The 26,852-nt window shown below is 53.3% G+C and overlaps 1 protein-coding gene across 10 annotated transcripts in view; it reads left to right on the plus strand.

The window, feature by feature from the left end:
- MEGF11 (multiple EGF like domains 11) overlaps positions 1 to 26,852 on the plus strand; it is a 340,068-nt gene that overhangs the window by 94,264 nt on the left and 218,952 nt on the right. For 7 of the 10 annotated variants that reach the window (XR_011231486.1, XR_011231484.1, XR_011231485.1 and 4 more), the window contains exons 2-4: positions 16,868 to 16,973; positions 21,210 to 21,311; positions 25,408 to 25,508. Coding sequence is in view for 7 of the 10 variants with exons in the window: in XM_069458609.1 (XP_069314710.1) it covers positions 16,876 to 16,973; positions 21,210 to 21,311; positions 25,408 to 25,508 (301 nt within the window). In the remaining 3 variants the exon portion in view is untranslated. The remainder of the gene's footprint in view (positions 1 to 16,867; positions 16,974 to 21,209; positions 21,312 to 25,407; positions 25,509 to 26,852) is intronic. The other 3 variants (XM_069458613.1, XM_069458616.1, XM_069458612.1) reach the window with 2 other exon arrangements.

Below are 26,852 nucleotides of genomic sequence, written 5' to 3' on the forward strand. Positions count from 1 at the left end.
GACCACGAGTAATTATCTCATTTAATTTTCACAATGGATACAATTGCTATCTCCATTTGCAGGTGAGGAAACAGAGCCTCCACAAGATTAAGTCATTTGTCCGAAGTCGCTCAGCTGCTAATTAGCAGAGCTGGTTCTTGATCCAGGCCAGCTCCGATGCCAGGGCGCATTTTCTTAACCCTCCAGTCGCTCAGCTGCTAATTAGCAGAGATGGTTCTTGATCCAGGCCAGCTCCGACGCCAGGGCGCATTTTCTTAACCCTCCGCCGGGAGCCAGCTGCCTCCCACTGGCCCGTGCTCTCCCCACCCCACAGACAGAAGCTGAGGCTTAGCCATGTTAGGGCACTTGTCCCAGAGCCAACCAGCCACAAGCTCTGCCCCAGGCCGCCTCCCCCAGGGGGCAGGGTGAGCGGATGGGGACGGCACCCACGCATCGGGCCTAGTTTGCACCTTCCCCCTCTCCTGGTCGTAGGGACTCCAAGTCACCTGGCAACTGCTAACTATTAATGTCTGAGCCACTGGCAGCTCCTTATGTCACGTCACACGGAAGATTTATGGCCACTTTGAAAGTGGCTTTGCAATGAGACAAAACTCAATATTGAATTTTTTTTTCCTCTCTTTCCCTTTGGGTTTCAGGGCATATGATATCAGCTTCCTCCCTATTAGCATATTTCTAATGAGCGCTTATTAGGGTGCATTTCCCTGCAGCTCGCAGAGTTATCAGCAGACGAGGGAGTAGGAGGGAGGACAGACACAGTCAGACGTGGGGACCTCTGGGCTCTTGGACCTGGGCCTGCTCTTGGCTTCGGCCTCGGCTAGGTGAGCTCTGCTTTCCCATCCGTGCAGGATGCTTTTCACTGTGGGCTGGGGAAGAGGCATCTGGTGGTGGTACAGCAGGCATCTCCGTGCCAGAGGCCCTGGGTTTGAATTTGGTCCAGCCCCTGCCCGTCAGCACCCTTCTTTGAGCCCCAGTCCCCCTCACCTGCACAGAGGGGCTTACAGTGCCCACCGCGTGGATAAGCTCTTTGGGGAGGAACAGTGTCTGCTTTGCTCACTGCTGCACCCTCAGTGCCTGGCATATCACAGGGGTCTGCAGGTAATGTCGAGTAGATGGATGGGTGGAGAGGAGAATGAACAGGTTGTCCCCACAAATGGGACAGCCGCGGATGCTAGGGCACCCCCGTCAGGGTTTGCTCACTGGCCCTCTATGGTTGGGCTCGGGTGGTGTTGATTGGCGCCAGGGGCACTTGTATCTGGGGTGGGTGGGGAGCTACAAGCCTCCCTGCCCCGTGTCTGTTGCCATATAGTTGCTATGGGGAGGGCCAGTGGGCATGTCTGTCGGAGTGACTTTGCCTTCTCCTTTCCCCTGGGCCTGGCTGGCTTCTTGGAGGTGGCAGGCAACTTCTCTAGTAGCTTAGCAGACCCCCATTCCTGCCACCCAGTGACACTTGGATGGGGCAGGGGAGCCCTGCGATTCCAGAGCAGAGCCAGGACAATGGCAGGAAGGGGGTACCTATGCTGGGTACCTGTGCTCTGATGTGAGAAGGGACAAAGAGACAAAGGACAAGGGCATCCCTTTGGTGGGCTTTCATCTCCATGCTCCTGCCCTCAGGGGGCTCCTGTGGGTGGTTCTCAGCCCTGGCCACTCACTAGAATCACCTGGGGTGCTTCAAAAACTATGGATGCCCAAGCTCCATCTTCAGACGTTTGGTTCTGGTTGGTTGGGAATGAGGTCACAAGCATCAGTAGTTCCAACATGTTCCTCAGGTGATTGTAACTCGCAGCCAGGGTGGGCTGGGGTAGTGTGGGTGCTGGGAGGGGGAGATAGACGTCCTGTGTAGAAGGAATCCCCCCATCTCCCCTTCCCCTGCCCAAGCCAGAGCCCCTGGCCTGAGCCCTCATCTGTGCACATCTTTGGAGGAGGAAAATCTATACCTACACGAAAGAGACCCTGGCTAGCTCTGGATGGCGCAGGGGTGCCCAAATCCAGCATGCCCCGGGGACTCGCCATGCCCCATCCCCAGCTGCCTCGGCCTTGCCCACCCCCAGGGAGGTGCTGCTGGGGCCTCCCCTCCCTTTCTGGGTAGCACGGTGGGGTGGAGTGGGCACTGGATTTGGGGTCAGCTCTGACTGTGATCATCTGTGTGACTTGGGCCCGTCTCTTCTCCTACCTTCAGGTCTCTCATGCAGAAACGAGAGCCTGTGCATTAAGTCACTGATCCAAGCACAGGTTAGTTATCAAATGTTTATTGACATCTGGTGCTGAGGCATGTGCTGAGAGCACAAGGAGGGAAACCCCTCCCCTCTCACTTTTGCTCTGGCTGCAGTGAATCACTATAGAACTTTCTAGAGCTGCAGGGGACCTTAGCTAGGGTCCAAATTTGGCTCTCCAATTGCATGACTGTCACTTAACCTCCTTTTATAAATGGGGACACCAAGGCTCAGAGAAGCCGTTAAGATTCTTCCGATGGTCCCACGGCAGGTGGGTGCTGCTGGAGCACTCACACGCAGGCCTTCAAGCCCATGTCCTCTGCTCAGGCGCCACTGTCCACCTGAGAAGTGATTCTAGCTCCTGCTTGTCAGGAGACAGCCCAGAGAGGGGCAGTGACTCATTTAGGGCCACACAGCTGATTACCGGCAGACCTGGGGCACGAGACCCTGTTCTGGATTTCCCTGTCCCTGGCCTGTTTCTCCCAGCCCGTGGCTGGGCGCTCAGCTCAGGCCACCGTTGGAGGCCAAGGACAGCCTCGTCAGCAGATTCTGTCTCCTCGCAGGGCCTTCCTGTAGCAGCTGCGCCAGGCTGGCGGTCACGCTGGCTCACTCACTCTTCCCACCTTTCTACGCTGCGACATACATACACACGGCTCTACCATTTGGCTTTAGCGATTGCTCCACAGTGGGTGAAATTGGCTTGAAACAAATGTCTCCTCTGCCTTCCTCCCTCAGGGTGATTTTATCCTCATCTCTACTTTGTGGAATGATCCAGAGTCTGGCAGGCGCCTGTTCTGTCTAGATATGTCCTTTTTGATGCAGAGATGTTGCCACGGCTACTGCTGAGGCAGGTGTTTTTTGAGAGCCACGCAGAGGTGGCTGCAGAGTCCCACTGGCCCTTCGTCATTGCCCGGGGATGCAGCCCAACATCTCGGGGGCTCCAGGCCCAAAGCTTAAAATTAAGAGGGGCTGGGAGTGCTCTCACTTTTTAAGGTATTAGAGTGTTTTCTGGATGCAGTCTGGAGCAGGAGGCAGCCCTGCTTACTCCTGGGCACAAACCACTGCTCTACCTTGCTGGGGAGCTGGTCCCTTCTGTAAGAATATAACCCCCTCTCCTCTGAGGGCAGAGGGGGTGCAGGGCGGTCACGGCTTACTTGCTGACCGCAGCCTCGCCTTTCCCGTGCAGGTCTCTTGCCAGTATTGCTGCCCCCACTTGCCCGAAGGGTGGGCAGTGAGGAGTGTGGCTTCTCCCGCTCAGAGGCCTCTCCCCAGCCTCTCCCTGGATTCCTCAAAGCACAGCAGAGGCAAGGTTGGCTCATTTAAAGAAGGTAGTTAGGCCAGGGGATGACACGAGGGACATACACACAGAGGACATCGTGGAATGAGGTGGGGTGCTCATGTGCAGCCCAGTTCCTATAGTTGGGACACTCGGCCTCCCCAGCCATCTCCCCACGACAGAGCCAAAGGGCCTCAGAGACCCCCCCGGTACTCTCTCAGCCGGGCTCAGGGGAGGGTCCAGCCCTCATGCCCTAAGGCATCTGCTGTACGTAGCGGGTCGACTTTTCTCTTGTACTCCCAGAATCGTACCAGTTACGCAGCGACCTCGGGAGGGTGGAGAAGATAGTCACTCAGTCCTCTTCTGGGGTCTGCGGTTCAGATGGGGCACCCTGGCTGCCAGCGGCTGCCTCTCAGCCGACAGAGGACAGAGGGGCCACCAAGGAGGCGGTCTCTTGCCCAAGGTCACACAGCCGGGCCAAGCTTGTCTTCTGCGTTTCAAGCCAGTCCTTTCCTCACAGCAGCATGACGTCCTCCCTCCTCTGCTCAGATCTCGTGAGCGTGGAGGACGCGCCGATCCAAAGGGTGACCCCATTCCCACCCCACCACACACACACACACACACACACACACACACACACACACGCGCGCGCTCCTGAGTCCGAAGGCAGAGACGTCCTCGGAAGCACAGCAGTGGACAGGCGGGTAGTCCTGACTGCAGGTCTAGATCACCCACTTCCAAGCCTGAGCCTCCGTTTCGTCACCTGCAAGTGGAGTTCATCATACCTTCCTCACGGAGTCACTGTGAGGACTGAGACTGCCACGTCCCACGCCCAGCGCCCGGCACACGCAGGCTCTCGGGAGCTGCCCTGGTGCTCCGTGACAGCCACAGTGGCTCACGAGTGAATCACACTCAGTCTACATCCCGGTTCTAATCCAACGAGGGGTATCCACAGAGCATTCTTAGTAAGGGCCTCTCTGAGTATGGCCTTAGTACCCAGTGCCCACCTGAGCTCAGACTTCCAGCCCCGCTCCCTCCCTAGCCGCTGTGCACACCCAGGCCCGCAGATGCCCACTCTCACGGGCCTGCCAGACCGACTCCCACCCTCCCCACGCCCCACCACCGTTCCCTATCCTTTCTCTTTTCCCCCGCTTGGCACAGCCACACGGACATGTGTCAGAGGCCTACCGTGGTTTGGCAAGCTTCCGGCCTGCCTCCTGTTTTTCCTACACTATTGAGTCCCTGTATGTGTTATGGCAAATTTAGGTATTTGTGGGCACGCCACAGAATTAGAACGTTGGGGAAGCGAGGTTTAGACTTGGCACAGGCTTCTTGCCTTCTACGTACTGGTGATTCGGTGCATGGAAGGTTAGCACCTCACGGGCCAGGCCAGCCTGGGGAAAGAACAGAAAGCCAGGCACGGCCCCTGCCCCTGCCTGCATTTCGCCCCAAGGAACGGACAGTCCAAATTTCTGAATTTCCTATTGAGTTGGGAGTTAAGCAGAAAAGACCTTTTTATGGTTCCAACACTGTTACCAAAACCCTTTTGCAATGGTGCGCTTTTCCTTTCCTGCCAGGGTAAGTGGATTATGATGAATGGGATCAAATCTTTCTGGATTTATTGGGATTTTGCATAGTTTCAGGATCATTGTTTCTAAAGGCCTTGTCCTTGTTCACGAGTGGGTATGAAGTGAGCGAAATTAAACTGAATCAATGATCAGCACAAAATCTAACCTGGGAAGCTGCTTTTCAGGAGGGGAGGGAAATCTCACTGGCTTTGGGGTGGAAATGCACGCATCGGTGACAATCTAGCTGACTGGCACCAGCGCGTGGGGCCCGCTGCTCTGGCCACCTTCCAGTTAAGGGAAGGTTCCGGTTAATTGAGGCTTGGCTACATTGTCAGTTGACATCGGTGTTCAGGACGGCCTGTACCCTGCCGGTCTGACTCAGTGACATGGCTCAGACACCCCTGACTTCCTCCTCGTTCCCCGCCGTGCCTCTCTCGGCCCTAAATGCCTCCGTCGGCATTGTTCCATGGAACCCTCAGAAGGAACTACGCTGACATGTTAAGCTTTTTAATTTAGCACACACTGCGCGTATATGCCCCCAGACAAAACAGAATTGATTTATAATTCTCTTAATGGAAGCACAGGCTTTAGTTGCTCCAGAAATAGATCGTTACCTCTGCCACCTTTTGTAATTTTTCCCCTCTCTCTCTTTTTTTTTTTTTTTACCTTACTGTGGTCTAAAAATATGATGTTTCATTTCATCCTTCTCTCATAATCCACTAAATGCCAGACATTTCTTTTTAGACCTTTAATTTATAGCATGTTTGTTCAGTTTCACTTCATTAATTAATGTTCTTCCCAGGCCCCGTGACAGAGGCTTTGTGTAATGCTCTCTTACAGTAAGCAGGTGCTTTTATCCTTAATGAACATTTTCCTGGAAAATACTGAAATAAACGAGTAATCAGGCCAGGAACACAATGAATCTAGGACTCGTGTGCCATTTTGCAAATTAAACCTGGGGACATGAGGGAGATGTTTGATCTGCCACGGTGCCTGTTTTAGTGGGTCCTTCCTGTTGGGGGGGGGCGTGGGTGTGCGGAAATTCTGGAAGGTGAGTGAGCTTCTTGCTCCTCCAGGAAACCAGGGTTTGGAGGAATTAATTGTTTTATCACAAATGCATGCGGCTGTGGAGGTGGTTGTCAGATACAGCCCAGGCCAGAAAGGCAGCCAAATTGGCCTCCCGTCCAGACTTGGAATCCTCTTTAGCTTAGACTGTGGGTCAGCAGGGCCTGGGCTGGGCTAAACTGCAAACTTATTGAAATTCATCTTCAGTCCCTTTCTCTCCCTTCTGGCAGACTTGTCCCCCCGCTCCCCCCCTGCCCCCCAGGGTGGCGTCCTTATCAGACCATAACGAACTCATTCTCTCTGTGCATCCCCAGGAATATCCATACCATGCCCCCTCCGTGCCCCATCAAGAGGGCAATGGCGAACCCAGCCATAGTGGGTTTTACCTGGTGCTCTCCTGTGTGCAGGCCCTTCTCACAGTCCCCATCTCCCTGGCTTCTCACAGCCCTGGGAGTCGGGTTTGCTACTAATCCCACTTTGCAGACGAGGAAGCTGGGACTCCCAGCGTTAAGTGACCTACTCAAGGCTACTCCACAGCTGGTAAGAGGCGGAGGAGCTGGGATCAGGATCCAGGAACCCCTTGAGATTCCTGGTGCTTGTTGTTCCAGGCAGGCGCAGAGCCGGTGTGAGAGCAGAGGGCTGAGCGAGCCCCCGGGGGAGGCGAAGTGCCGGCCGTGACCCTACTGGGCTGCGAGCCAGAAGTCATCAGTATCATGGACAAAAGGCCACAATAAATTTCTTTTAAAATCTAAATACCTGATTCATTTATTACCCTGAATAGAGCTGACAAAATCGTACATTATCCATCCATTTTTCTGTGTCGTAAGATCATTTTGGTCTTTGAAATGGCATGGTTTCATCACAGCGTGGATCTGTGCCATAGACGGTGATGGCAGTTTCCCCCCAGGCTAGATGGCTTCAAGAGCTGCCTGGAAAGCTCCCCAGGTGGCCTGTGTCCCTGGGGGTAGCAGGCTCAGGGCTCAGGTCCTCCATGAATCCCTGCTTTTTGGGAAAATGCACCCCAAGGAGCAGTGCGGGAGGATGTGGGCCTGAAGGCAGGTGCGCTGGGAGCAGCTGCCCAAAGGGAGCTGGCTTGTTTGTTTTCAAAATGGAGACAGCTTTTTTGTGGTTTTTTGGGTTTTAAAATTGAGACCTGTTCATCATGGAAAATGTAAACATACTGAAAAGTATAGAGAAGAAAGTCAGTCACCTAAAATATGATTACCCAGAGATCTCTGTTAACCTGTTTAACATCCTTCTAAACATCTTTCTGATCTTGTTCATTCTCTCTCAACACACACTCACGTATGCACGACACTTTATATAAATGTGATCATAGTGTTCATGCTGGTTTGTAACCTGTGTTTTTCGCATAATAATACATCAGGTCATCTTTCCATGTCAGTGAACTTATATATGTATTCTCTTAAAATATCTTTGCTTTTCCGACTGTAGATAATGCTCATTGTAAGAAATACTAATATAACAAAAATGTTTGACTGTTCAACTCAGAAACCTGAAGTCTTATGTTATTGCTCCCTCCCCGACTCCCTAAAAGATGACCACTATTTAATGCTCTAGTGTATGGGTTTCCATATTTTTCTATGTCAATGTTTTTAATGATTGCATAATATTTTGTTATGTAGACATGTAGCAAGGGCCTTTAGGTTCAGTGCTGCAACAAATACTAATATCTCTTTACAAAGAGATGATGCAACAAACATTCTTCAACCTATCTTTGGCCTTGGTCAGTTTTTAAAAATGAAATTGCAGCAATGGAATGCTGGATGAAAGACGTATGTGGAAACATGTTGATCTGTATTGCCAAGCTGCTTTTTAGAACACATGGATGCAAGGATACTTCAAACTTTGAGATGGTTGGTTTCTGGCTTCAGAATCTCCTGGCCTAGATCCAGAACGTTCTCCAAGGAAATCTGGAGAGGCTACCCCTGTCTGATGCCCATGTCTGTGGGCGGACAGCCAGGCTCTCTTGCTCATCCTGACTGCGGAGTGTCCTGCCTGGGGAGAGGTGGCCCCCGAGGTGCGGTGGGGCAGAGCCTGCCCTTGTGTGGGCTCTTGGCTGGGATGGGGCACAAGACAAGAGACCAGACTTCAAGGGGTGCTGGGGATTGGACAGGGAGGTGGGCAGCAACTAAGGGTCCCAACTGTTACAACAACACTGACACCTGCCTTTCCACGCCTGGGCTGCAGTTCTGCAGGGCACCTCCTGCTTCATCTGTTTAATCCTCACAAGAAGCTGTTCTCTCATTCTTCCCATTTTGTAAGAGGAAAAGGAGCTCAGAGCAGTGAAACGAGTTTTCCAGGACCCAAGACTAGAATCTAGTCTTCTACCCCATCTGCTTTGTCTCCCTGAGGCTAGGAGGTGGAGGGAGCCTGAGGTAGAGGAGTGAAGAGAGGGAGAACACGAGGAGGGGCAGGGCAGGGAGAGAGACACTTCATAGTTTAACTTGTAGGGCTGGAAGGGTCTAAGAGATGATGTAGTCTGACTCCAGCTCGGGCATAAGCAGAGTGAAGCTCAGAGAGGTTAAGCAACCTTTCCCAGGTCACACGGAAAGGTAGTGACTTACGGGGCAGCAGGGAAATGGTACTGAGCTGGAACTCAGGAGGGAAGACTTGAGGGAGAGGGCAAGCGTGGCTGTCTGAGCCCTGACAGGATGGAGTTGGGAGGCTGGAGGGGCTTGTGAAAGGTGTGCTGTCCGTTCAGAGGGGGCAGCGCCATCAAGAGTAGATGCAGAGGCAACTGGAGTGGAGACGGACCCGACCCAGTGTGTGTGGGACCTGCTGGGATGTTAAGCATCCCTCCCTGCAAAGTGCTCTGACTTCCCATCATGCTTGCCTGGGGCTTCCTGCTGGGGAGAGGTGTCACTTTGAATTAAGCCACATCCTGGGTCCACTGCCCTCTCGTAGCTGTTCCCACACAACCCGGCAGCAGATGTTTGGGGGGTCTCGGGGCAGGGCCATGCCTGAGTCATCTCTATGTCACAAGGACTGGCAAGTGTTCAATACATGTTGGCTGGCTGGCTGGACGAACAATGAGACCCATCTTGATAATCGTACAGTTAGGACTGATCCAGGAGTCACCAAGCCCAGATTCTCTGGCAGAGGATTTTTCCTCCAATATCCTTTTTTTTCCCCCTTCTGGCTCCTTAGAAATTCTAGAAGTCAGAATTACAGAGTCGGAGGGTCTTTGAGGTGGGGATGTGGGCCGGGGTGAAACTAATATTTTATTTAGCACCTTCTACGTGCCAGACCCTGGCCCAAGCGCTCTACCTGCTTTCTCGTTTGATGTCTCACAGCCCTGTGAGGCTGGCCTTACCCAGTGTGACAGATGTGCACCACGCAGCCCAGAGCAGGTGAATTGTTGTCTCCAGGTGGCGTAGCCAGTAAGGCAGGGGCAGCTGTCAAACCCAGGCGGGCTGACTCCACCGTTCCCTTTACTTGAGCCCTGCAGCCAACTTGTCATGTATCCTTGAGCAAGGCACCTCCCTTTCTTGGGACAGTTCCCCCTGGGGGATGAGGCACTGGAACTCGATGCTCTCAGTTTGTCTTGGTGCCAGGTTGGACACCATGTGGCTTGCTGTGCAGCCTGTCATCCTCCCAGCTCAGCTCTAGTGAGAGGCTTGGACCTTCCAAAGATGGGGGATTCTCTGGGACTCTGCCCCTCAGCACCCTCTTCCCATCCGAGCACTTGTGGTTGCATCTTGTAGTTTAAGAAATGTTTTCTCCAAGTGGACGGGAATGGGGACAAATCCCCACAGAGCTGTATGACCCTGGGTGGCTGACTTGTCTTTGGAGGCTTTGTGGATGTAGCCATGATTCAGTGCCAGGGCCTGAGGGACTCCCACAGTTCTGAGAACCCCGAAGCCCTGGGAGGGGGTGGGAGAGGGAAGCCGGGCAGGCCTGGCGTGGGCAGGGTCGGGCGGGAGGGTGGCCAGGCCAGCTGAGTGTGCCCTGGTTTGCAAAGAAATGGAAAGATGGAGATAATTGCTTTGTGAGAAATGGAATGGCCTAAGAACACAGATAAGTTTTCTCCATTCATCTTCAGAGGGGCTGGAGGCTGCTGCCTGTTTGGGGATGGGGATGGTGTTGAGGGCCCGGAACCCAAAGGCTGTGCCTGATGGGGTCAAGGGTGGGAGGGTTGGGGGAGGCTGATGCATTATTGCTCTACTAGCTTGGCAGTTTCTAGCCCGGGGTAGGCTGTGATTTCCTTCTGGGCCTGACTAATGTCAAGGCCACTTGCTCTCTGCAGGGCTTGCGGGCACAACAGGACAGGACAGTCTTTTGACCCTGATTAATGATCGCTGCAGGCTTTGCGGTACCATTTTCAGGATTTGCAGCCCGAGGCTTCCCGTGCAAGGAGAAAGCAGAATTTATCAGGGTGGTGGAGCCAGGCTGTTTAACATGTCTCAGGAGGTGACTCCAATCCCCTCTGATTTATCCCAGGGGCAGACACCTGGCAGGGCCTCCACGTTGGCGCTAGGAATGTTCGCTGCACTCCTGCAGCCAGGGAATCACTCTTTTGGAGATTAAGAACTGTGGATTTATTTTTAAAACTTTTTTTTTTTTTTAAGCGTACAGGAAGATTCGAAAGCATTCAACATAAACCCAGCCCCTGGCGGAACTGCTGGAGGGCAGAGGCTTCTTCAAGGCAAAGGAGGAAGCTTCTTAATTATGGGGGCTGGTCCAGCTCCTCTTTCCTTCTCACGCTAATCAGGCTCAGCAGGGCGGGTAAGTCAGGGGCTGGGACGCCAGCGGAGAGCAGGGCAGATGAAGGGGAAGGCCGCTAGACTGGTGATAACCTTGCCATTTGCCCCATTGTGTCCAAACTTGGCTTTTTTGTTTTCTTCAGAAAAAAAATAGAGGAGTGTGTGTATGTATCTTCTATAAATAGAAGACAGAAATCTCTCTCCACCCACATGCTGGGAGGAATGTGAGGCGCTCGCTTTGTCAGCCCCGGTCTGGGCTTTGCTCCTGCGGCTTCCCTAGCCTGAAAGCGCCTTTTCATGAGGCGCTTGGAACACCGGGCAGCCCCCAGCTGCAGCTTAGCCCTGGCCTGGGCTTCAGTGCCTGCCTTGTGCTGGTGTTTGGAGCAGACATGCCCCAGTGCTGATGGGACGGCCCAGGCAGGGGGTCTTTGAATCGCTAGCAGGAGGTCTTGGGTAGCCGCTGTACAGTATTTGATGCTGACAGATTGGTGTCTCTGCAGTGCAATGTTAACACAGCACGGAATGTCCCATGCAGTGTGACCTGTCATTGGGACGGGTCTTTGGTGTCCTCTGTCAGGCCAGACACAAGCAATCCTGAGGCTTGGGATGGATGAGAGGCGGGGGGAGGAGGTTGGCTGTCGGGTCAATCGTCAGTCAACAGAGGTGCGTTGAGCCCCCTGCCTGTGCAGGCAGTGCTCTGGGTGCTGGGGACACAGCAGTGAGCACAGCGGATGGAAGCCCCTGCCCTCGTGACGTGTATGCTCTGATGCATGACACGAGGGAAAGGAAATGACGTGCAGGTTCTAAGGTCCAGAGGGAAGAGCTGAGGGCACACCCGGAGGGTAAATATAGGAGAGGAGCAATTTCCAAAGTGGTAACACCTGTTCAGTGATGTAGGACCATGTGAGGCACCTGTGCTGTCCCTCCCCGGCGCTCACGACAGGCGTTGCTAATCAGTCCTGCCATGCCTCCCCACCCAGCCCCACCTGCTCAGCAGAGCATTCCAAGCAACCACTATGATAGATCCCCGTTGCTGTGGGAGTGGAAGCCTCCCTGGGCCCACAGAACAGTGTCTGACTGCTGCGCCCCTGCTGCCAGTGCACAGGAAAGGCTCACTGGAAGAGACGGAGATGGACAGACAGCAGGTTCCAGGCACCTGGACCAGGCTCCAGTGTCCAAGACTTAGGCACAGTCAGGACGAGGCAGGTGGCGGAAGTGAAGCAGGTGGGGTAGGAATTTTGCACAGATGGACCCTGAGGTCATAACAACTGATCGCAGGGCAGAGGCCATCTGTCTGTCTGCCCTCTGGCCCAGTTCATGCATCCTGGCTAATGTGAGCACCTGGTGTCTGGCCAGGTGTGTGCGGCTACCAGGGAGACGGGCTGGACTCTACAGGTGCTGGTGCTGGTGGGACCCCAGGCAGAAGGCAGGGGCCTCCAGAGGATGCCACCATCTATAAGGCCTGCACAGGCTACGAGAAGGGATCCTTTGCTGTGATGCCAGTCTCTCTCTTTTACTGTTTTATTTTTTATTTTGAGACAGGGTCTTGCTCTGTTGCCTGGGCTGGAGTGCAGTGGCTTCATCATAGGTCACTGCAATCTCAAACTCCTGGGCTCAGGCAATCCTCCTGCCTCAGCTTGCTGAATAACTGGAGCTACAAGTGCACGCCACCACAATTGGCTAATTTTTTCTATTTTTTATAGAGACAGGGTCTTCCTATGTTGCTCAGGCTGGTCTCGAACTCCTGGCCTCAAGCAATCCTCCCACCTCAGCCTCCCAAAGTGCTAGGATTACAGGCGTGAGCCACCACACCCGGACCCAGTATCTCTTAAGATACCCGGTGGCAGATTCCCTTTAACACTACAAGGCAGGTACAGAAGCCCTCAAGTGTTAGAATAAACAGACAAATATCAACGCAAGGACACAGACTGACATGGACCAGCCCTTCCTTCAGACTTGACCTTGACGGAAGGGAGCAGAGTTCCCCAAACTGGTGTCCTGAGGAACTCTGCTCCCAGGAGCTGAGTCACTAGGAAGAGTTCCATGGGAAATACTGGGTGGAACAAGTCAGACAGGCCTCTTCAGGCTGGGTCTTCTCAGAGCCTAAGCTATGCTGAGATGCGCCGTGAGCATGGGGACATAGCGCGTGGCATTTCCTGAACTTGGTTCATTCATGGCCACCTTTGAGAGAGTTCTGTCCATATCGAATGGGACTGGGGTTCCACAGAATCCAGTTTTGGAAGACCCCCTGCAGAGTCGCCCGTGTTGCCCATCCTGCTCAGCAGGGCGAGCCCGTGCTGCCCGGTGCCTCCAGCGTCCCTGCACATGCTGCCTCCACGTGCTGCTTTTGATGGGCCTGCCCCTCAAATGCCCTTTCTCCGCCTTCTGCCTTCCCGTATTCTGTGCACCCTGAGTCCCCTCAAAGGCTTTCACAGGCCCCCCAGTGGGACTTAATCCCTCGCTCCGTTGAGTCTCCTGGCGTGGACTGCAGCGACCACGCCCCAGCTGCTGCTCCAGGACTGTTCATTTGATCAGTTCGGGCCGTGGCCAGTTCACGGCTGTGGCTGCGGCTGCATGGGCTGACGACACCCTGTCGGCAGGTGTGAGAGGCACGCCGCCTGGCCACCTTGTCTCCCCTGCGTCCCCCCGGCCCAGTTCTTCTGGTATAAAGCACTAGCACCCCCCAGTCAGGAAAGAAATTTCTCCACTTGGGAACGTCACTCCCTTCCTCTGCTCCTTAATATGCAGGGAGCCCGGGCAAGAGGGAAGGGAACCAGCTGGTCTATTTACACGTTCCCTTCCTCTGGAGTGAAACCAGGGGCATTTTCTTATTTAATTTTTAATGCCCTAAATCAGATGATGCCGGATGCGTTAACCTCTGTCACTCCAAATGGAGTTGGCCTAATAACCACTGCGGCAGGATTGATTTTCCCTCAGTCATCTCATAAGCATACGTCTCTGGGATCCGTCCTCCGAGAGAGCCCAGGAAAGTCCCATTAAAGTTAATGGGGATGAGTTGCCCCCACGTGGTGACGGCTCCTTCCTGGAGGCTCTTCGCTGCACCCGAGTGAAGTGTCAGAGACAAGTAGAAATATTTTTTCTAAAATCAATTCCTCAAAGGGCAGCCTAGGACTTGATCCCATCTTCGGGGTGCTTACAATCACGTCGGCAAGATAAAGTAAACATGCTGGAAAGATGTCAGTGCAACAGGGGAGGTGATCTCGCCAGACTGCGTGGCCCTGGCTGTCAGCTACATGGGTGTCGTGTGCCTGGGACATGGCAGGTGCCAAGCTCTGCAGCGGGGTGAGGGGGGCCAGGGGCCTGAGCTGCAGCTTGAGTGGATGATGTTTGAGTACACGGCATGGGAAGCAGGGTGAGTTGGGCTGGGAGGGGAGAATGAGCAGGACAGAAGTCCAGCCCGACCTGGGGGGGGAGGCGTGGGTGATAAGGTTGCATATTTCAAATGGGGTCAGGTTCAGAAAAAAATTGGAGGGCTCTGGGGGTCAGAGAGGAGTCACTTCTTCTATCCTACAGGCTGGACATCCCTCTTGCCCTGCCCACTACCACAGAGGCAGGCTTGGGCTTGGATAGGGAACTTGCTGTCCCTTGCTGTCCAAGGCTAGGGTGTGACTCCCGGGGAGCCCTCGGCTCCGCAGACCCCACCACAATCACCCTGGTGCAGTGAGGACTGTGGGGCCAGGTCACAGACTATCCGTGTAAGTGCCACCAGCCGGCGGCATCCTTGTGCTCCCCACGCTGTCCACTCCCACTTCCTGTGTGCTCATCCGAACACCCAACACCCTCTCTGTGCTCTGGTTTCCGGGCACCTCACTGTGGGAACCAGGTAAACTGTCCTGTCTAGACTGGACTCGGAGAGAAAGAGGTCTTTGTGAAGATTTTAAAAGATCTCACAAATTATAGCAATGATCCAAGTTCCCTCTCTCTCACATCACATGGATCAGAAGGGACCAGCAGAACAACCTTCTGCTGTTCAGGTGGTCTCATCTTTTCATATTCGAAGCTTAATAGGTTTGAAGATGCTGTCGGGGGGTCCTCTCGGGAGGATGCTGGAGATTACGGGAGCAGCCCAAGTAATGAGTCTGGGCCATAGAGAGAACCGAGACAAGGCGTTCCCTGCAGCTGCAGTCAGGCTCTTTGCCTTGCAAAGCACTATGTCCTTGTTGTTCATTTCTTTACTTGGTATCTGACCAGCTCAAGCCCCACTGGGAAGGAGATGCATGTTCCAGTTTTGATTCTCTGCATAACGCGATGCCATGTCCTGGGCAGGCGCTTTCTCTTCTCTAGGTTGAATCTCCCAGAGGAGAAAGGACTGAAATGACCACTGAGGTTCCCCGCAAACCCCGGTTGGGTCTCTGAGGACTCGGAGTGGCCGGGCAGAGTGGGTGGGGCAGATAGGAGCGACTGTGCTTTGCGCACTCCTGGACTCTGCACATTGAGCAGAACCATCAGAATCGCCCCTCTCTTTCCTAACCAATTTTCAGAATTCATTTAGTCCGATGGTTTCCAGATCTCAAATAGAGAGAGAAAAAACTCATTAATCATTAATTTGGACCCCCATGGTTATACAGAATTTGTGACAATTTGTTTATCTCTGAAGGAGCTACTTAGGGTTTAACAAGAAAATTATTGGGCTGGGGAGGAGAGTGTTTAACCTTTCAGAAGAGAGGCACTCCATTTAGCTTCCCCCTGGGTACAAGTGGGGCGTGTGCAAAATACATGCTGCTCTTATCTGTCCCCCCAAGTAAGGCTGAGTGCTTCCTTCTCTGCAAACTCAGGGCCAGTGGGCCAGGTCCCCAATCATTTCCCCTGGAGGCCCCTTTCCCATGTCAAAATATTTTCTATAACACCCCCACCCTCCGTTACTAGAAGTTGGATTTTTTAGTGTTGTTGATTGAGAAGGAAAGCTACTCTGAGTTCAGTAAAGCTTTTAAATAAATCACGATAGCATCTAAGCACACATGAAAAATAGTGCTGTCTTTCTGAGTCACGGTGTTCATTCAGTCTATAGATGATGTTTGGGCACGTGTGAATTCCAGCTTCTCTTCGTCCCCCAAGGTCAGCGACCTGCCGGGTTGGAGCCCTTAGATTAGAAGTTCTCTGAGGCTGCAGGACCTCGGAGTCCTGGCGTGCTAGGGCAGGAACCTCGGGCCATTTCAGCCACTCCCACTTGAAAGGTTCTCTGCCCTCTGTGCAGAGCCCTTTGTTAGGGAACCAAAAGAGTTGCTGTTCCGGGTAGGCACACTCGACGCCTGCCGCAGGCTGCCACCTCGGGGGCCTGGATCACACTCCGCAAGCTGCTTCCCTAAAGCCCCTTACCAGGTGTCTAAGCCTGTCCTCCCACGGTGAGAATGACGCACGATGACTGCATTACCCTGCGTGTAAGTGGCCGATACTCGACAGGAGGCAGGAGACACCAGCTCCAGTCTTCCGGCCGCCGCTTGCTTGGCCAGAGCTACCTGGCAGGGCCTTCTAGGCTCACCTCTCCCGAGGGCCACACCAGACACCTTTCTTCCCTTTCTCTGTGGCCAGAGGGAGTCAGGAAGGGAAGTGCATGGGCGAGGAATGTCACAGATGAGGGAGAAGGGAAGGGGGGAGGAGGGCGTCACCTTTAAAGCAGTCCAGAGCTGGGGGGTCCTTGGGTCCAAGGATGGGCTCGAGGGCCTGAGAACAGCCTGAAATTATAGCCAGTCACCGTCCGGGCGTTTTTCTGGGGAGAGAATCTATAACTTCCATTAGATTCTCAAAGCAGTTCCTGAGGCAGCAAACATTCAGAACCCCCGGCCCGGAATTCCGACTTTTCCGTGACTCGGGCTTCCCACTCTCCCGTTACTCAGAGCTGGCGAACTGTTACCGTGTTAGTCAAAGCCTGAAGTGTAAAATATCAAATGCTCATTACACGACGACGATGATGGAAAGTTAGTCTGCTTAGCGAGTCACGCCAGACAGATGCCGGGAACACGGTCTGATTAAAGACGCGGTCTCCTTTGTTCTCCCACGCAGGGCCCGACATGGCGCTCCCCACGACACAGCTCGCTGTCTTCTCCCTCCTGCAAGCCGCCCTCGCCCTGAACCCCGAGGACCCCAACGTGTGCAGCCACTGGGAGAGGTAAGTGTGAGACTCTCATGTCCAGGCACCCTGGGGGGCGCACCCTGGGCATGGCACGGTGGGGACAGAGGTGGTCAGGAGACGCAGAAGCTGCCCACAGCCGTCCAGCTGGGGAGACCACCACGATGCCAAAAGCAGGACAGAGCAGGGCAGATTCTGTCTGAGACCCAGTGCTGGGCGAGGTCCAGGCGTGAGCAACTGACATGAACTGCAGTGACAACATGCTGTCCTGACCCACCCCGCTTTTGTGCTCTGAGCCATTGCGCAGATGAAGGAGAGGCCCAGAGGGGCTCTGTGCCTGTCCACAGCCAGACGGGGTGCAGTAAGTGAGGCATGGGGACTGTGGTCCCGGGTGTCTTGCTCTCTGATGCTGAGATGCCTTCCTGGTCTCCCAGACTGGCAGCATGGATGTGCGGCCAGCAGCCTGCCCTGCGGACGACGGGTGAGGGCCCTGCCGCTTGCAGTCCGGTAGGGGCAGGGGGTTACCAGGTGCAGGGCGGCCGAGGCCGCAGCAGAAGAGCTGGCTGCATTCTGGCTGCGGCACTGAGTCCTGGGGGAACAGGCCGGGTCCCTGCAGATGGCCTGACTTTGAAGCACAAGGTTAAAGTATTGATTTTGGTGAGCAGAAGATCAGTGACCAGAGACCCAATCAGGAAAAACCGAATTAAACCCTGGAATTGATTGGCCATGCTGACCAGGACGACTCTGCCACTTAGATGTTAATAAATCAAATGAATAAAATTAAGATGAGGGCCCGATGGGGGACGCAGATGGCGGAGGAGGAAAGGTTGGGTGGTCTGTGTGCCACGCATGGGAGTGGCCCAGCCCCATGGCCGGGAAAGGCACCTCATCCGGGCAGGGCTGGGCTCTGGGGTAGCCTGGACGCTGTAGGCCAGGAGGGATGGGCGGGGAGGCAGAGGGATGATGTGTGATCCCTAGTGACCAGATGTGTGCTGTCCCAACAAAGTCGAGGCTGGAGCAGAAGGCAGCGTGGGGGGTGCGCCCCTTTTCCGTGCAGCGGAAAGAGTGCAAGGTCTGTGATGAGAAGACCTCAGTTCACTCCAGTCTGGATTTCACACCTGCCAGCTGTGCGGCTTCGGGGACATCTCGGAATTGCTCTGAGCCTCCTTCCACCTCTGTAAAGTGGGGAGGATACTTATCCTTGCCTCACAGGCTCGTTGGAGGATCAGGGGCACCAGTTTCATGAAAGTACTTTGAGGACTATAAAGCACAATGACCGTCTTTTCTTGTGGACAGCTCTGGCCTTTCGGGGACTGGTTATCACAGACTTTTACGCACATCACACTCACTGGGGGTGCGTATGAAAAACAGTCTCCTGGGGACTGTCCTGGAGATTCTGATTCAATACTGCATTTTTCATCCCCTTCGGGTTTTGATGGATTTAACCCTTTATTCCACAGTGGGTCAGAGAGGTGTCAAGTGGAACGCCACATAGGTCTCTAATTTTTAGACACCACCCTTGCATCCGTCTAACCCCGTTGAGACATGGCTGCTTCCTGCTATTGTCTGAGCTGTGGCTTAGCCCCGAGAATGCCTCCTTCCCATCTGCTCACCCCTGCCTTCCCCAGGGGCTCTATGCTGGGTCCCTGTCCTCCAGGGAGCCTCCCCTGATGGCAGGGCCCACTCTGACTTCTCTCTTTTATGAGTCCCATGTGTACCAGGGGATCAGTTCAATCTTAAACTCTCTAATGTTTTAAACCTGCCCAACCTCAATAAATTTGGAGTGTGAAAATATTGTGCACAGAGCTGGTGTTTCAGGCTGATTAGGCTACGAGCTGAGGCCGTAGCCTGGGTGGGAGGACAAGGAGTGAACCCGACAGCTAAGATGAGGTCTGGGGACACTCTGGGCTTCTCTAGCACCGGAGGGGGAAGCCTTGCAGGTGATGCCTGGTGACATCAGGGGCCTCCTTCTTCTCAGCCTGTTCAGCTGAGCTCCACTGCAAGTTACACATGGATGGATCTAGCCTGTGCCATTCCAGAAATACACCGAGGTCCCCAGAGACTGCTTAGGGAGAATTTCCCAGCTGGATTAGCACTTCTGGCGGGCTCCTCGTTAATTACGCCCTTCCACCATAAAACCCAGTGTAAAGGCCTCTCCTGTCTAGTAAAGCCTGGCTCTACAAGATTAATCTGGCTCCTCATTAGCATGTTGGCAAATGAGCAGTGTTAAACCACCCAGCCGTGAAACCAGAGGCACGCACTTCAGGTCGGAGGCTGGGGGTGGGCACAGGGTCTTATTGCCAGACCCCCGCAGCCCAGGGCACCCTGCAGAGCCCGGTCCGTCTCCCATGACACCCTCCAACCCCTCCGCTGGGCTGGGGCCTTTTTTCTGAGCATCCACTGTCCCTGTCAGTGCTGGAAGGGGTCACTGAACCCCCAAGTGTTTAACAAAGGTGGAGAGTCCATTGTTATGTAGGTCGTACCTCTCCCCCATCATGGTCGGGGAGGAAAGACCCCTCAGTGCCTAGTGTAGGAGGTGAATCGTTGTGTGTCAGCATCTATTAAACACTTACTGTGTACCCATGAAGCATTTCCATGTACGGTATTATCTTGTTTTATGTTCCCACCACCCTGAGAGAGAGAGGCTGTTACTGCCCTCCTTAATCCTCACGGTAACCACATGAAGTCCCGGGTGATAGTTGTCATAGATGTACCGGTGAGGGAATGGAGGCTTGTGAGAGTTAAATGACATGTCTAAGGACGTGCCACTAACAAGCAACAGGCTTCAAACTTGACCCCCACGTTTGGACCCTGGAGCTGATGCACCGTCACCCGTTCCTTCTCCTGCCTCTCCGACAGGCACTCGGGAGATGTGTGGGAGCTTAGGGCCATGCAGTTTCCGAGCTGGAAGAAGCCTGTGGGAAGCCAGGGTGGCTGTCGAGCTGCCTTGGTTTCCCCAAGCTTGGAGATAAAGCAGGAGTTTGGCCATGTCTGCGTAGACGTGTGTCTCTGAGGCATATCTCAGGTGACACCGAGGGCCTCCCTGACATCCTCCGTGCTTCAGAGAAACAGAATTTCCCACAACCCTGGGTCTCTGAGCATCGCTGACTGCTCCTGACCTACTCCTTCTGGATTCTAGACCTTTGACCTTTCAGGCGTCAGAGAGCCTGCAGTGGACCCCCCCCGGGGAGCTCGCCTGCCCAGGCCCTTGCAAGTTCACCAACCGTTTCCTCAGGCAAAGCGGACGGGCTTTTACAGCCCGGACCGGCCATCTGGCCAGGTCGGTGAGCCTTCTGGGTAAAACACTGCGTAATAGCAGCCCGCATGGAAATGAATTCCTGAGAGCTCAGCTGAGGTCCTCTCTCCAGCCTGCACAGGAAGTGCAGGTCCTCACTGGCGCATCCTGGCTTGAATGTCACTTCGCACAGCCCCTGCCAGGGGTGGGCAGGTAGAAAGGCCTGTTTGGGTTAAGCTGAGATCTGTTTCCCTGTGGCTTCCACTCGCTGGTCCAGGTTTACAGCCAACAGGCAGATGACAGAGAATGCTTCTAACAGGAGGCCTGGGGGCACAACGCACCCCTCAGGTCACCCCTAACTACACTAGACGGGGTAGAGCAGAAGGTAACTGGGGGACCTTGGGGAAGTCACCTGTGCTCGCAGATGCTCAGTTTCTTCCTCTGTGAAGTGAGAACAATTCCACTTCCCTGAGATTGTGTGAGGATTAAAATGGATTAAACTCTTAACACAGGGCACTCAATAAATATTGGCAGTTATGGATACCAGCTGTGAGACCTGGGCAGGCTGCCTCTCTCTGTGCCTTACTTTGTTCATCTATAAAATGGGGACACTCACTTCATCTAGTTGCTCTAACAGCTTCCCTGCATGTCCTCTGAACACCATAAAGATCTGAACAAACACAAAGTATTTTTAAACTTGTTGGTTCTGCCTTCCAGGGCTGCACAGGACAAACCGAAACCCCTTTTATTCATTCTATGTTAAATGAACAAATGAACTAAAATTTCAGAAGATAAGTTGGGCCAAAAGTCAGGGATGTGTCCTGGGTCCAATCTGGGGTTGGGAGGTTCGAATGCTGAGGATGCCCAGGGCAGAAGGAGGAGAGTGGGGACGGGGAGGTGAGGGCCCCGTGGTGCTGGCTGTGTGGAGCCCGGCCTTGGCTCTGCGGGCGCGGCTCCCCTGCAGAGGAAAGCTGCGTCCTGATTATCAGCTCAGCCTCCCAAGTGCTGACCATAGTTCCCATCTCTCGTCTGGTTCTCAGCTACGCGGTGACCGTGCAGGAATCGTATGCACACCCCTTCGATCAGATCTACTACACACGATGCACAGACATCCTCAACTGGTTCAAGTGCACCAGGCACCGGTGAGTACCTCTGTCGGATGCGGGGCAGGGAACAGGTGCTGGGTTCTCAGGCTTGGCTTTGTGCACACTAGAAGTCCACTGGAGCAGATGTCAGCACCTCCCGTGTCCCCGTGGCACTCGGCCTCTACACTGAACGCCTCAGATGCTCTGCTGATGGCTTCTTTCTGGCCAGAGGAGCCTGTGGGCAGGGCAGGTAGAGTGCTGGAGAGCGAGTGCACTGGAGGGCATCCCTCAGCCAGTGGCGGGGAGACGGGGAGTTGGTGGATAAATACCCCAACTTCCTCACCCATGGGGTGGAGGGGAAACTCTGGGGCATGCTCTTCACTGCATCCCAGGAGTTTCTGGTGGGTGGAACTAGAGTTGCCCATGGTAGTGTCCTGCTTGATGGCATACCTTGTACTGGCTGCCTTTGCTTTCCCGTCTCATCATCCCACTCCCCTACCAGTGCTTCCGAGTGTCACCTCTCAAATACACCACTTTCCTTTGAATCCTTGCCTCAGGTCTGCTTCTAGGGAAAAATCCAACCCAAGTCAGCCCCTCTTAAGAGCAGAGCTAGCCCTATGCCAGAGCATCTGGCTTGGAGAACAGAGTGCAGGCTAGAATTCAGCAACCTCTCAGCACCTTGGGCAGTGCTCAATATGAACCACTGCACATGGTAATCCTGCAGCCTTGTCTACAGCCCTCCTATAAATCATGACACATTCTCATGTCACTACGAGAGAGATGAGAGAAATGACCCTGAGCAAGTCACTTTATTTTGGGATTCCTAATGTATTCATCAAATAGGTAATAATCCTTGCTCTACCTACCCTGCAGGGTCCAGTGAGGTCAGGAATGTGAAAATATTTTGAAAAGTGCAAGGGAAGGTAGAGAAAAGTGTGAGGTATTAGACACATGTGAGGTGACATTATTATAATACTTAAGGGGTAGGAAACCAGCAGATGAAGGTAAATAAGGGAATGAGGGAGAGGACACATGGTGGGCTGTTTTCCTAGTTGGTGAACATTTGTGTTGATTCCCGATTTCTCTTTAGCTTCCTCCTATGAGACCAGTCCCTTTTGTGGGATTATTCAGGAATCATGGTGGGCAGCAATGTGAATGGGAAAACTTGCTCTGTGCTGAGAAGTCAAAGTCTTGGTTTTCTTTGAGATTTTCCTGCCAACTTGCTGTGAGACATTGAACACAGCTATACAGGATGCTTTAAAATCCTTGTCTGCTAATTCCATTATGTGGGTCATCTCTGAGTTGGTTTTCATTGATTGCCTTTTCTCTTGCATAGGTAGTATGTTTCTTTATATGTCTAGTAATTTTGGATTGTATTCTGAGCATTATGAATGATATACTATAGAGACTAGATTCTGTTATGTTCCTCCAGAGAGTACTGATTTGTTATATGTTTGTTTCTTTTAGTATTCAATTTACTTGGCTAAGCTCAAATTCCAAACTGTGAAAGTTCAGTGTTTTTAGCTTTAGCTAGACTGCTTGGAAACTGCCCTCCATACTTGTAATTCAGGGACCAGAACTTTGGGGAGAGATTTTACTAAGAATTTGGGACTCCTTCTTGGTGGCTCTCTCCTTCCTAAGATTTCCATTTTCACTTGCTATCTTCTGAGTCCACCCTGGACTTGTCCTGTGGTTCTTCAAACCAGTAAGGTTGTGTGTTTTCTATATGAATTTTAGTTGCCCTGACTATTATGGTCTAGATTTTCCAGGGCTGTTCTCTTCTCCCAAATGTCCACCCCCTCCAATATCTGACTGCTTTTGTCCTCTCTCCAGTGCTTTTTTATATTCCCCCCCACCCCCAGATTTTATAGTTGTTATTTGCAGAGAGGTTTGTCCACTAGAAACTGCTGCATCCCTTTCCTCTAGCCTTTGACTGTGGAATGAGGAGTTAGGATCAAATGCTCCCTTCCCACCCTCCAGTTCTGCCAGAGTTGGCTGCCTGTGGCCCTGGTGAAAGGCAGAGGCAGAAATAGTAGTCCTGCTCCTTCCCTGAGCCCAGGAAAGCCTGGTGCAAGAGCCAAGTTTGCTCTAAAGTGTGGCTCTGTTGGGTAGTTGGAGGCTAGATCTGTCGTCCATCACCTCTGGGGCTGGGTGAGTGAGTGGCTGCTTATTAAAATAGGCTGTATTCCTGGAACATGAATTATTTTGCTAAATTATTGAGTCGCCTTGCACCTTTCCTGATGACCCAGAGTGTGCATGCTGACAGCTGCACCATCCGTCTGCGTCGGTGTGGAATGGCTTGTTTTAACTCAGCATCCTTCTCCTGAGAGCAGCCTGGCACCTGGCCCTGCCCTCTCCTGCTTCCCACCCTGCACGGGGCGCAAGCAAGGATGAGTGAGCCAGAAGCCATGGGTGGCGACTGTCTCCTGAGAAGCTTTAATGATACCGAGACCATCTCCCCTTTAGGAAGGCTTGTGGGTAATCCCATTTGGTGGGGAGAATGGCTGGATGACCTCTGAGTCAATCCTGAGTCATTCTTCTTCTGAGAGACTTATACAACCCCTGAAACTGCCGGGAGCTGCCTTCCTGTGCTGGGAAAGCAGCTTCACTTGGAGGCCAGCTTACCTTCCATTATGGGCTTTTGACGAAGTAGAATGACCTTAACTTACGACATTCCCAAATATCACAGATTTCCCCGGAGTCCCATACTGTCGTTTGTCATGAAGTGAGGGCTTTAAGGACTGGGAGGGTTGCCCCAGCCTGTGCTATAGGACTCCCTTCCCAAGCCGGCCTGACCCTCCATGGAAAGCAGGCTGTAGGCACCTCTGATGACCAGACCCTGCTGCTCTGCTGCTGAGGCGGGGTCCACAGGGCAGGCTCCCCCTGGGTGCTGATGGGGGTGTGGAACGAGCTCTGGCTTCTGGGCTCCAGGACTTGGGGTTGAGTCCTGGAGTTACATCCACGACCCTAGGCAGGTCACTTCCTCTCTCTGGTCTCTATGGCCACTCCACATCTCCTCCACTCTGACTCTGCATGTGAGGAGGGGGCTTTGCCTGTTAGCACCCCATTTTAACTCCTTCCTAAGGACTCGGGCCTCACACTTTCCACACTTCCCTATCTTACTCCTTTACCGTGGCCGTCTGTAAGGCCAGAAAGCCACCCTGTGAGCACTGGCACAGGGCAATGGGTTCAGTTAGAGTGAGCATTGAGGTGAGCGGGAGCTAGGTTTGAATCCCAGCTCTGATTCTTATTAGCTGTGCTAGTCATTAACCTCTCTGAATCTTAGTTTTCTCATCCATAAAACAAAAGGTGGGGAGTTGGTGGGTAACAAAATAAAATAAGAATAAAAACTCTAAAAGAGAAATAAAATAAAGGTAGCATAATGATGGTACCTGCCTCCAGGGGTTGTTGGGAGAATGAGATGAGATTTTGTCTATACTCTTTCTGGCACAGGGCCAATTCCACACACTTATGGCATTGTAAGGACTAGAACCCAGATGTCTGACCCCCAGTCCAGAGCATCTGTTGCTTTGTGAACCTCAGTTTCTTCCTCTGCAGAGCGAGGGCTCGGTCCAGGGCATTCCCAGGGATGGCACGCAGGGCTCCTGTCCCGGAGGCATTATTTTTGGTGTGGGGAGATGAATTCGCTCTCTGAGACTGAGTTGGACTCAGAGGGCGTTTTCGCTGCCTCTGCCTCAGTTCTGCAAGTGGATGGGCCAAGGCCCAGGGGCTGTGGGCAGTCTGGCTTGTTGGGGTGGGGATGGGGTGGGACAGACTCTCAGGGCTGACTACTGTCCTGGTCACCCCAGGGGCTCCTCCAGCCCAGAGTCTGGAGGTTTTAAGGAACCAAGGAGAAGCTCATGGGTTCCCTCCACAGTGTCACCCCAGAAAGTGTCTTCTGCAGCCCTTCCAGTTAGGAGAGACTGGGGAGAAGTCAGCAGTTTAGTAAATGCTGGTTGGTAACACATTCTGCATCACAACAGCGCAGATCCCACCATCGATTTTTTTATTGTATTCCTTCATATTCGAAGCCGCCATGCATTTTAAAGTAATTATTGAATGGCATCCTCGATATAGCTCAACACAAATATCATTCTAAATGGGAGTGATTGATTTTCAATACTTTCAAGTGGCTTTCTCCCTTGTGCCTTAGGATCAGCTATAAGACAGCGTATCGGCGAGGCCTCCGGACCATGTACCGCCGGAGGTCCCAGTGCTGCCCTGGCTACTACGAGAATGGAGACTTCTGCATACGTACGTAGAGGCTACTGCCGTCCTGGCCTCCGTGGGGATGGGAGGGGAGGGAAAAGGAGGGGAGGGGAGGTAGGGCTCAGATCCAGGTCCCCTGGGCAGCAGGCTTCAGCGGAAGGGCTCCACAAGTCCCTGCCTGTGGCCAGTGCTCAGGAGGCCTAATGGGATTTGTACAAACACGTTAGCAAGGGTTTGGCCATCAGATCAACCTTCTTGGAGGGTAGGTGGAAGTGGGTCAGCTCTAGGCCTTGACGGGGGTAGGGGAGGATCAGACACATCTGCAGCAGGCACTCCGAGGAGCACAGGGAAGGAGCACGGAGGACCTGGCACGGGGCTGAGGCCATGGTAGGTGTTCAAGATGGCTCTGTTGGATGGAGGGAGAGACCGATGGATACGCAGATGGGGAGTTGGATGGATGGAAGTGGGAGGGGGAAGAAGGAAAGAAGTCTGGATCATTGGATGGCAACACCACAGTACCTAAGAGGAAGATGGCAGGGGTAGGACAGACCAGGAGGTGGGGGCATTTCCAAAAAGTACTGGGGGACACTGGAGAAAAGGTGGTTGCATGAAAGACAGACTTGGCCCTTTCCCCCTTGTGTCTGCAGTAGCTCAGAAAACTGAAGCCTGGTGTCCCCCAGAAAGAGGAGAGCTGGGTTGCCAGTAGCCACGGGCCCTCTGGGACGGGCGGTGTCGTGCAGTGGAGGCACGTGGGAGCAGGAGCCTGCAGATCTGGGCTTCCCAGCCATATGGCTTTGGGAAAGTCACATAACCTCTCTGGGACAGTGATTGTAGGGTCCTGTCCCATTCTAAGGGACCCTTTCCCCACTCACCTCCGACCGGTGAAATGGGGCCAGTGTGGGACTTTCCGGCAGGCATTAGAAGGTTGGCTGGACTGCAGGAGAGTGTCAGAGATGCGGGGAGGCCCCTGCTTAATGACCGAGAAGAGGATCCACCCCCAGAGCTTCTGCCCTCTCATTTGGAGAGTGATTTTCCTCGTTAGTATTCTCTTTGCCATCGGGCGGGTGGAGTGAGCTAGCACCAGAGGGAAAATTGGGGCAGAGTGGGTGTGTTAATGTTGGGAATGAAATAACAATTTTCTCTACTGTTGTTCGTCTCCCCTAATGCTGGAGAAACTCAATTCTAATTGCATTACAGGAATGAATGAAAAATGCTCCCGCAAATGAGTTCAATAGTGATGGTTTTGCAGGGAAAAAACCAAAGAAACGCACCTAAAACAAATCCCCAAAGGCTGTTCAGAAGCAGGGCAGAGGTCTGAGCTAGGACAAGGCGCTGGCCTCACCTGGGATGGGGTGACTACGGGGACCGGGAGGAGGAGAAAATCAGAAC

This window comes from Eulemur rufifrons, chromosome 2 (assembly GCF_041146395.1).
Source record: "Eulemur rufifrons isolate Redbay chromosome 2, OSU_ERuf_1, whole genome shotgun sequence".
Classification (NCBI taxonomy): Eukaryota; Metazoa; Chordata; class Mammalia; order Primates; family Lemuridae; genus Eulemur; species Eulemur rufifrons.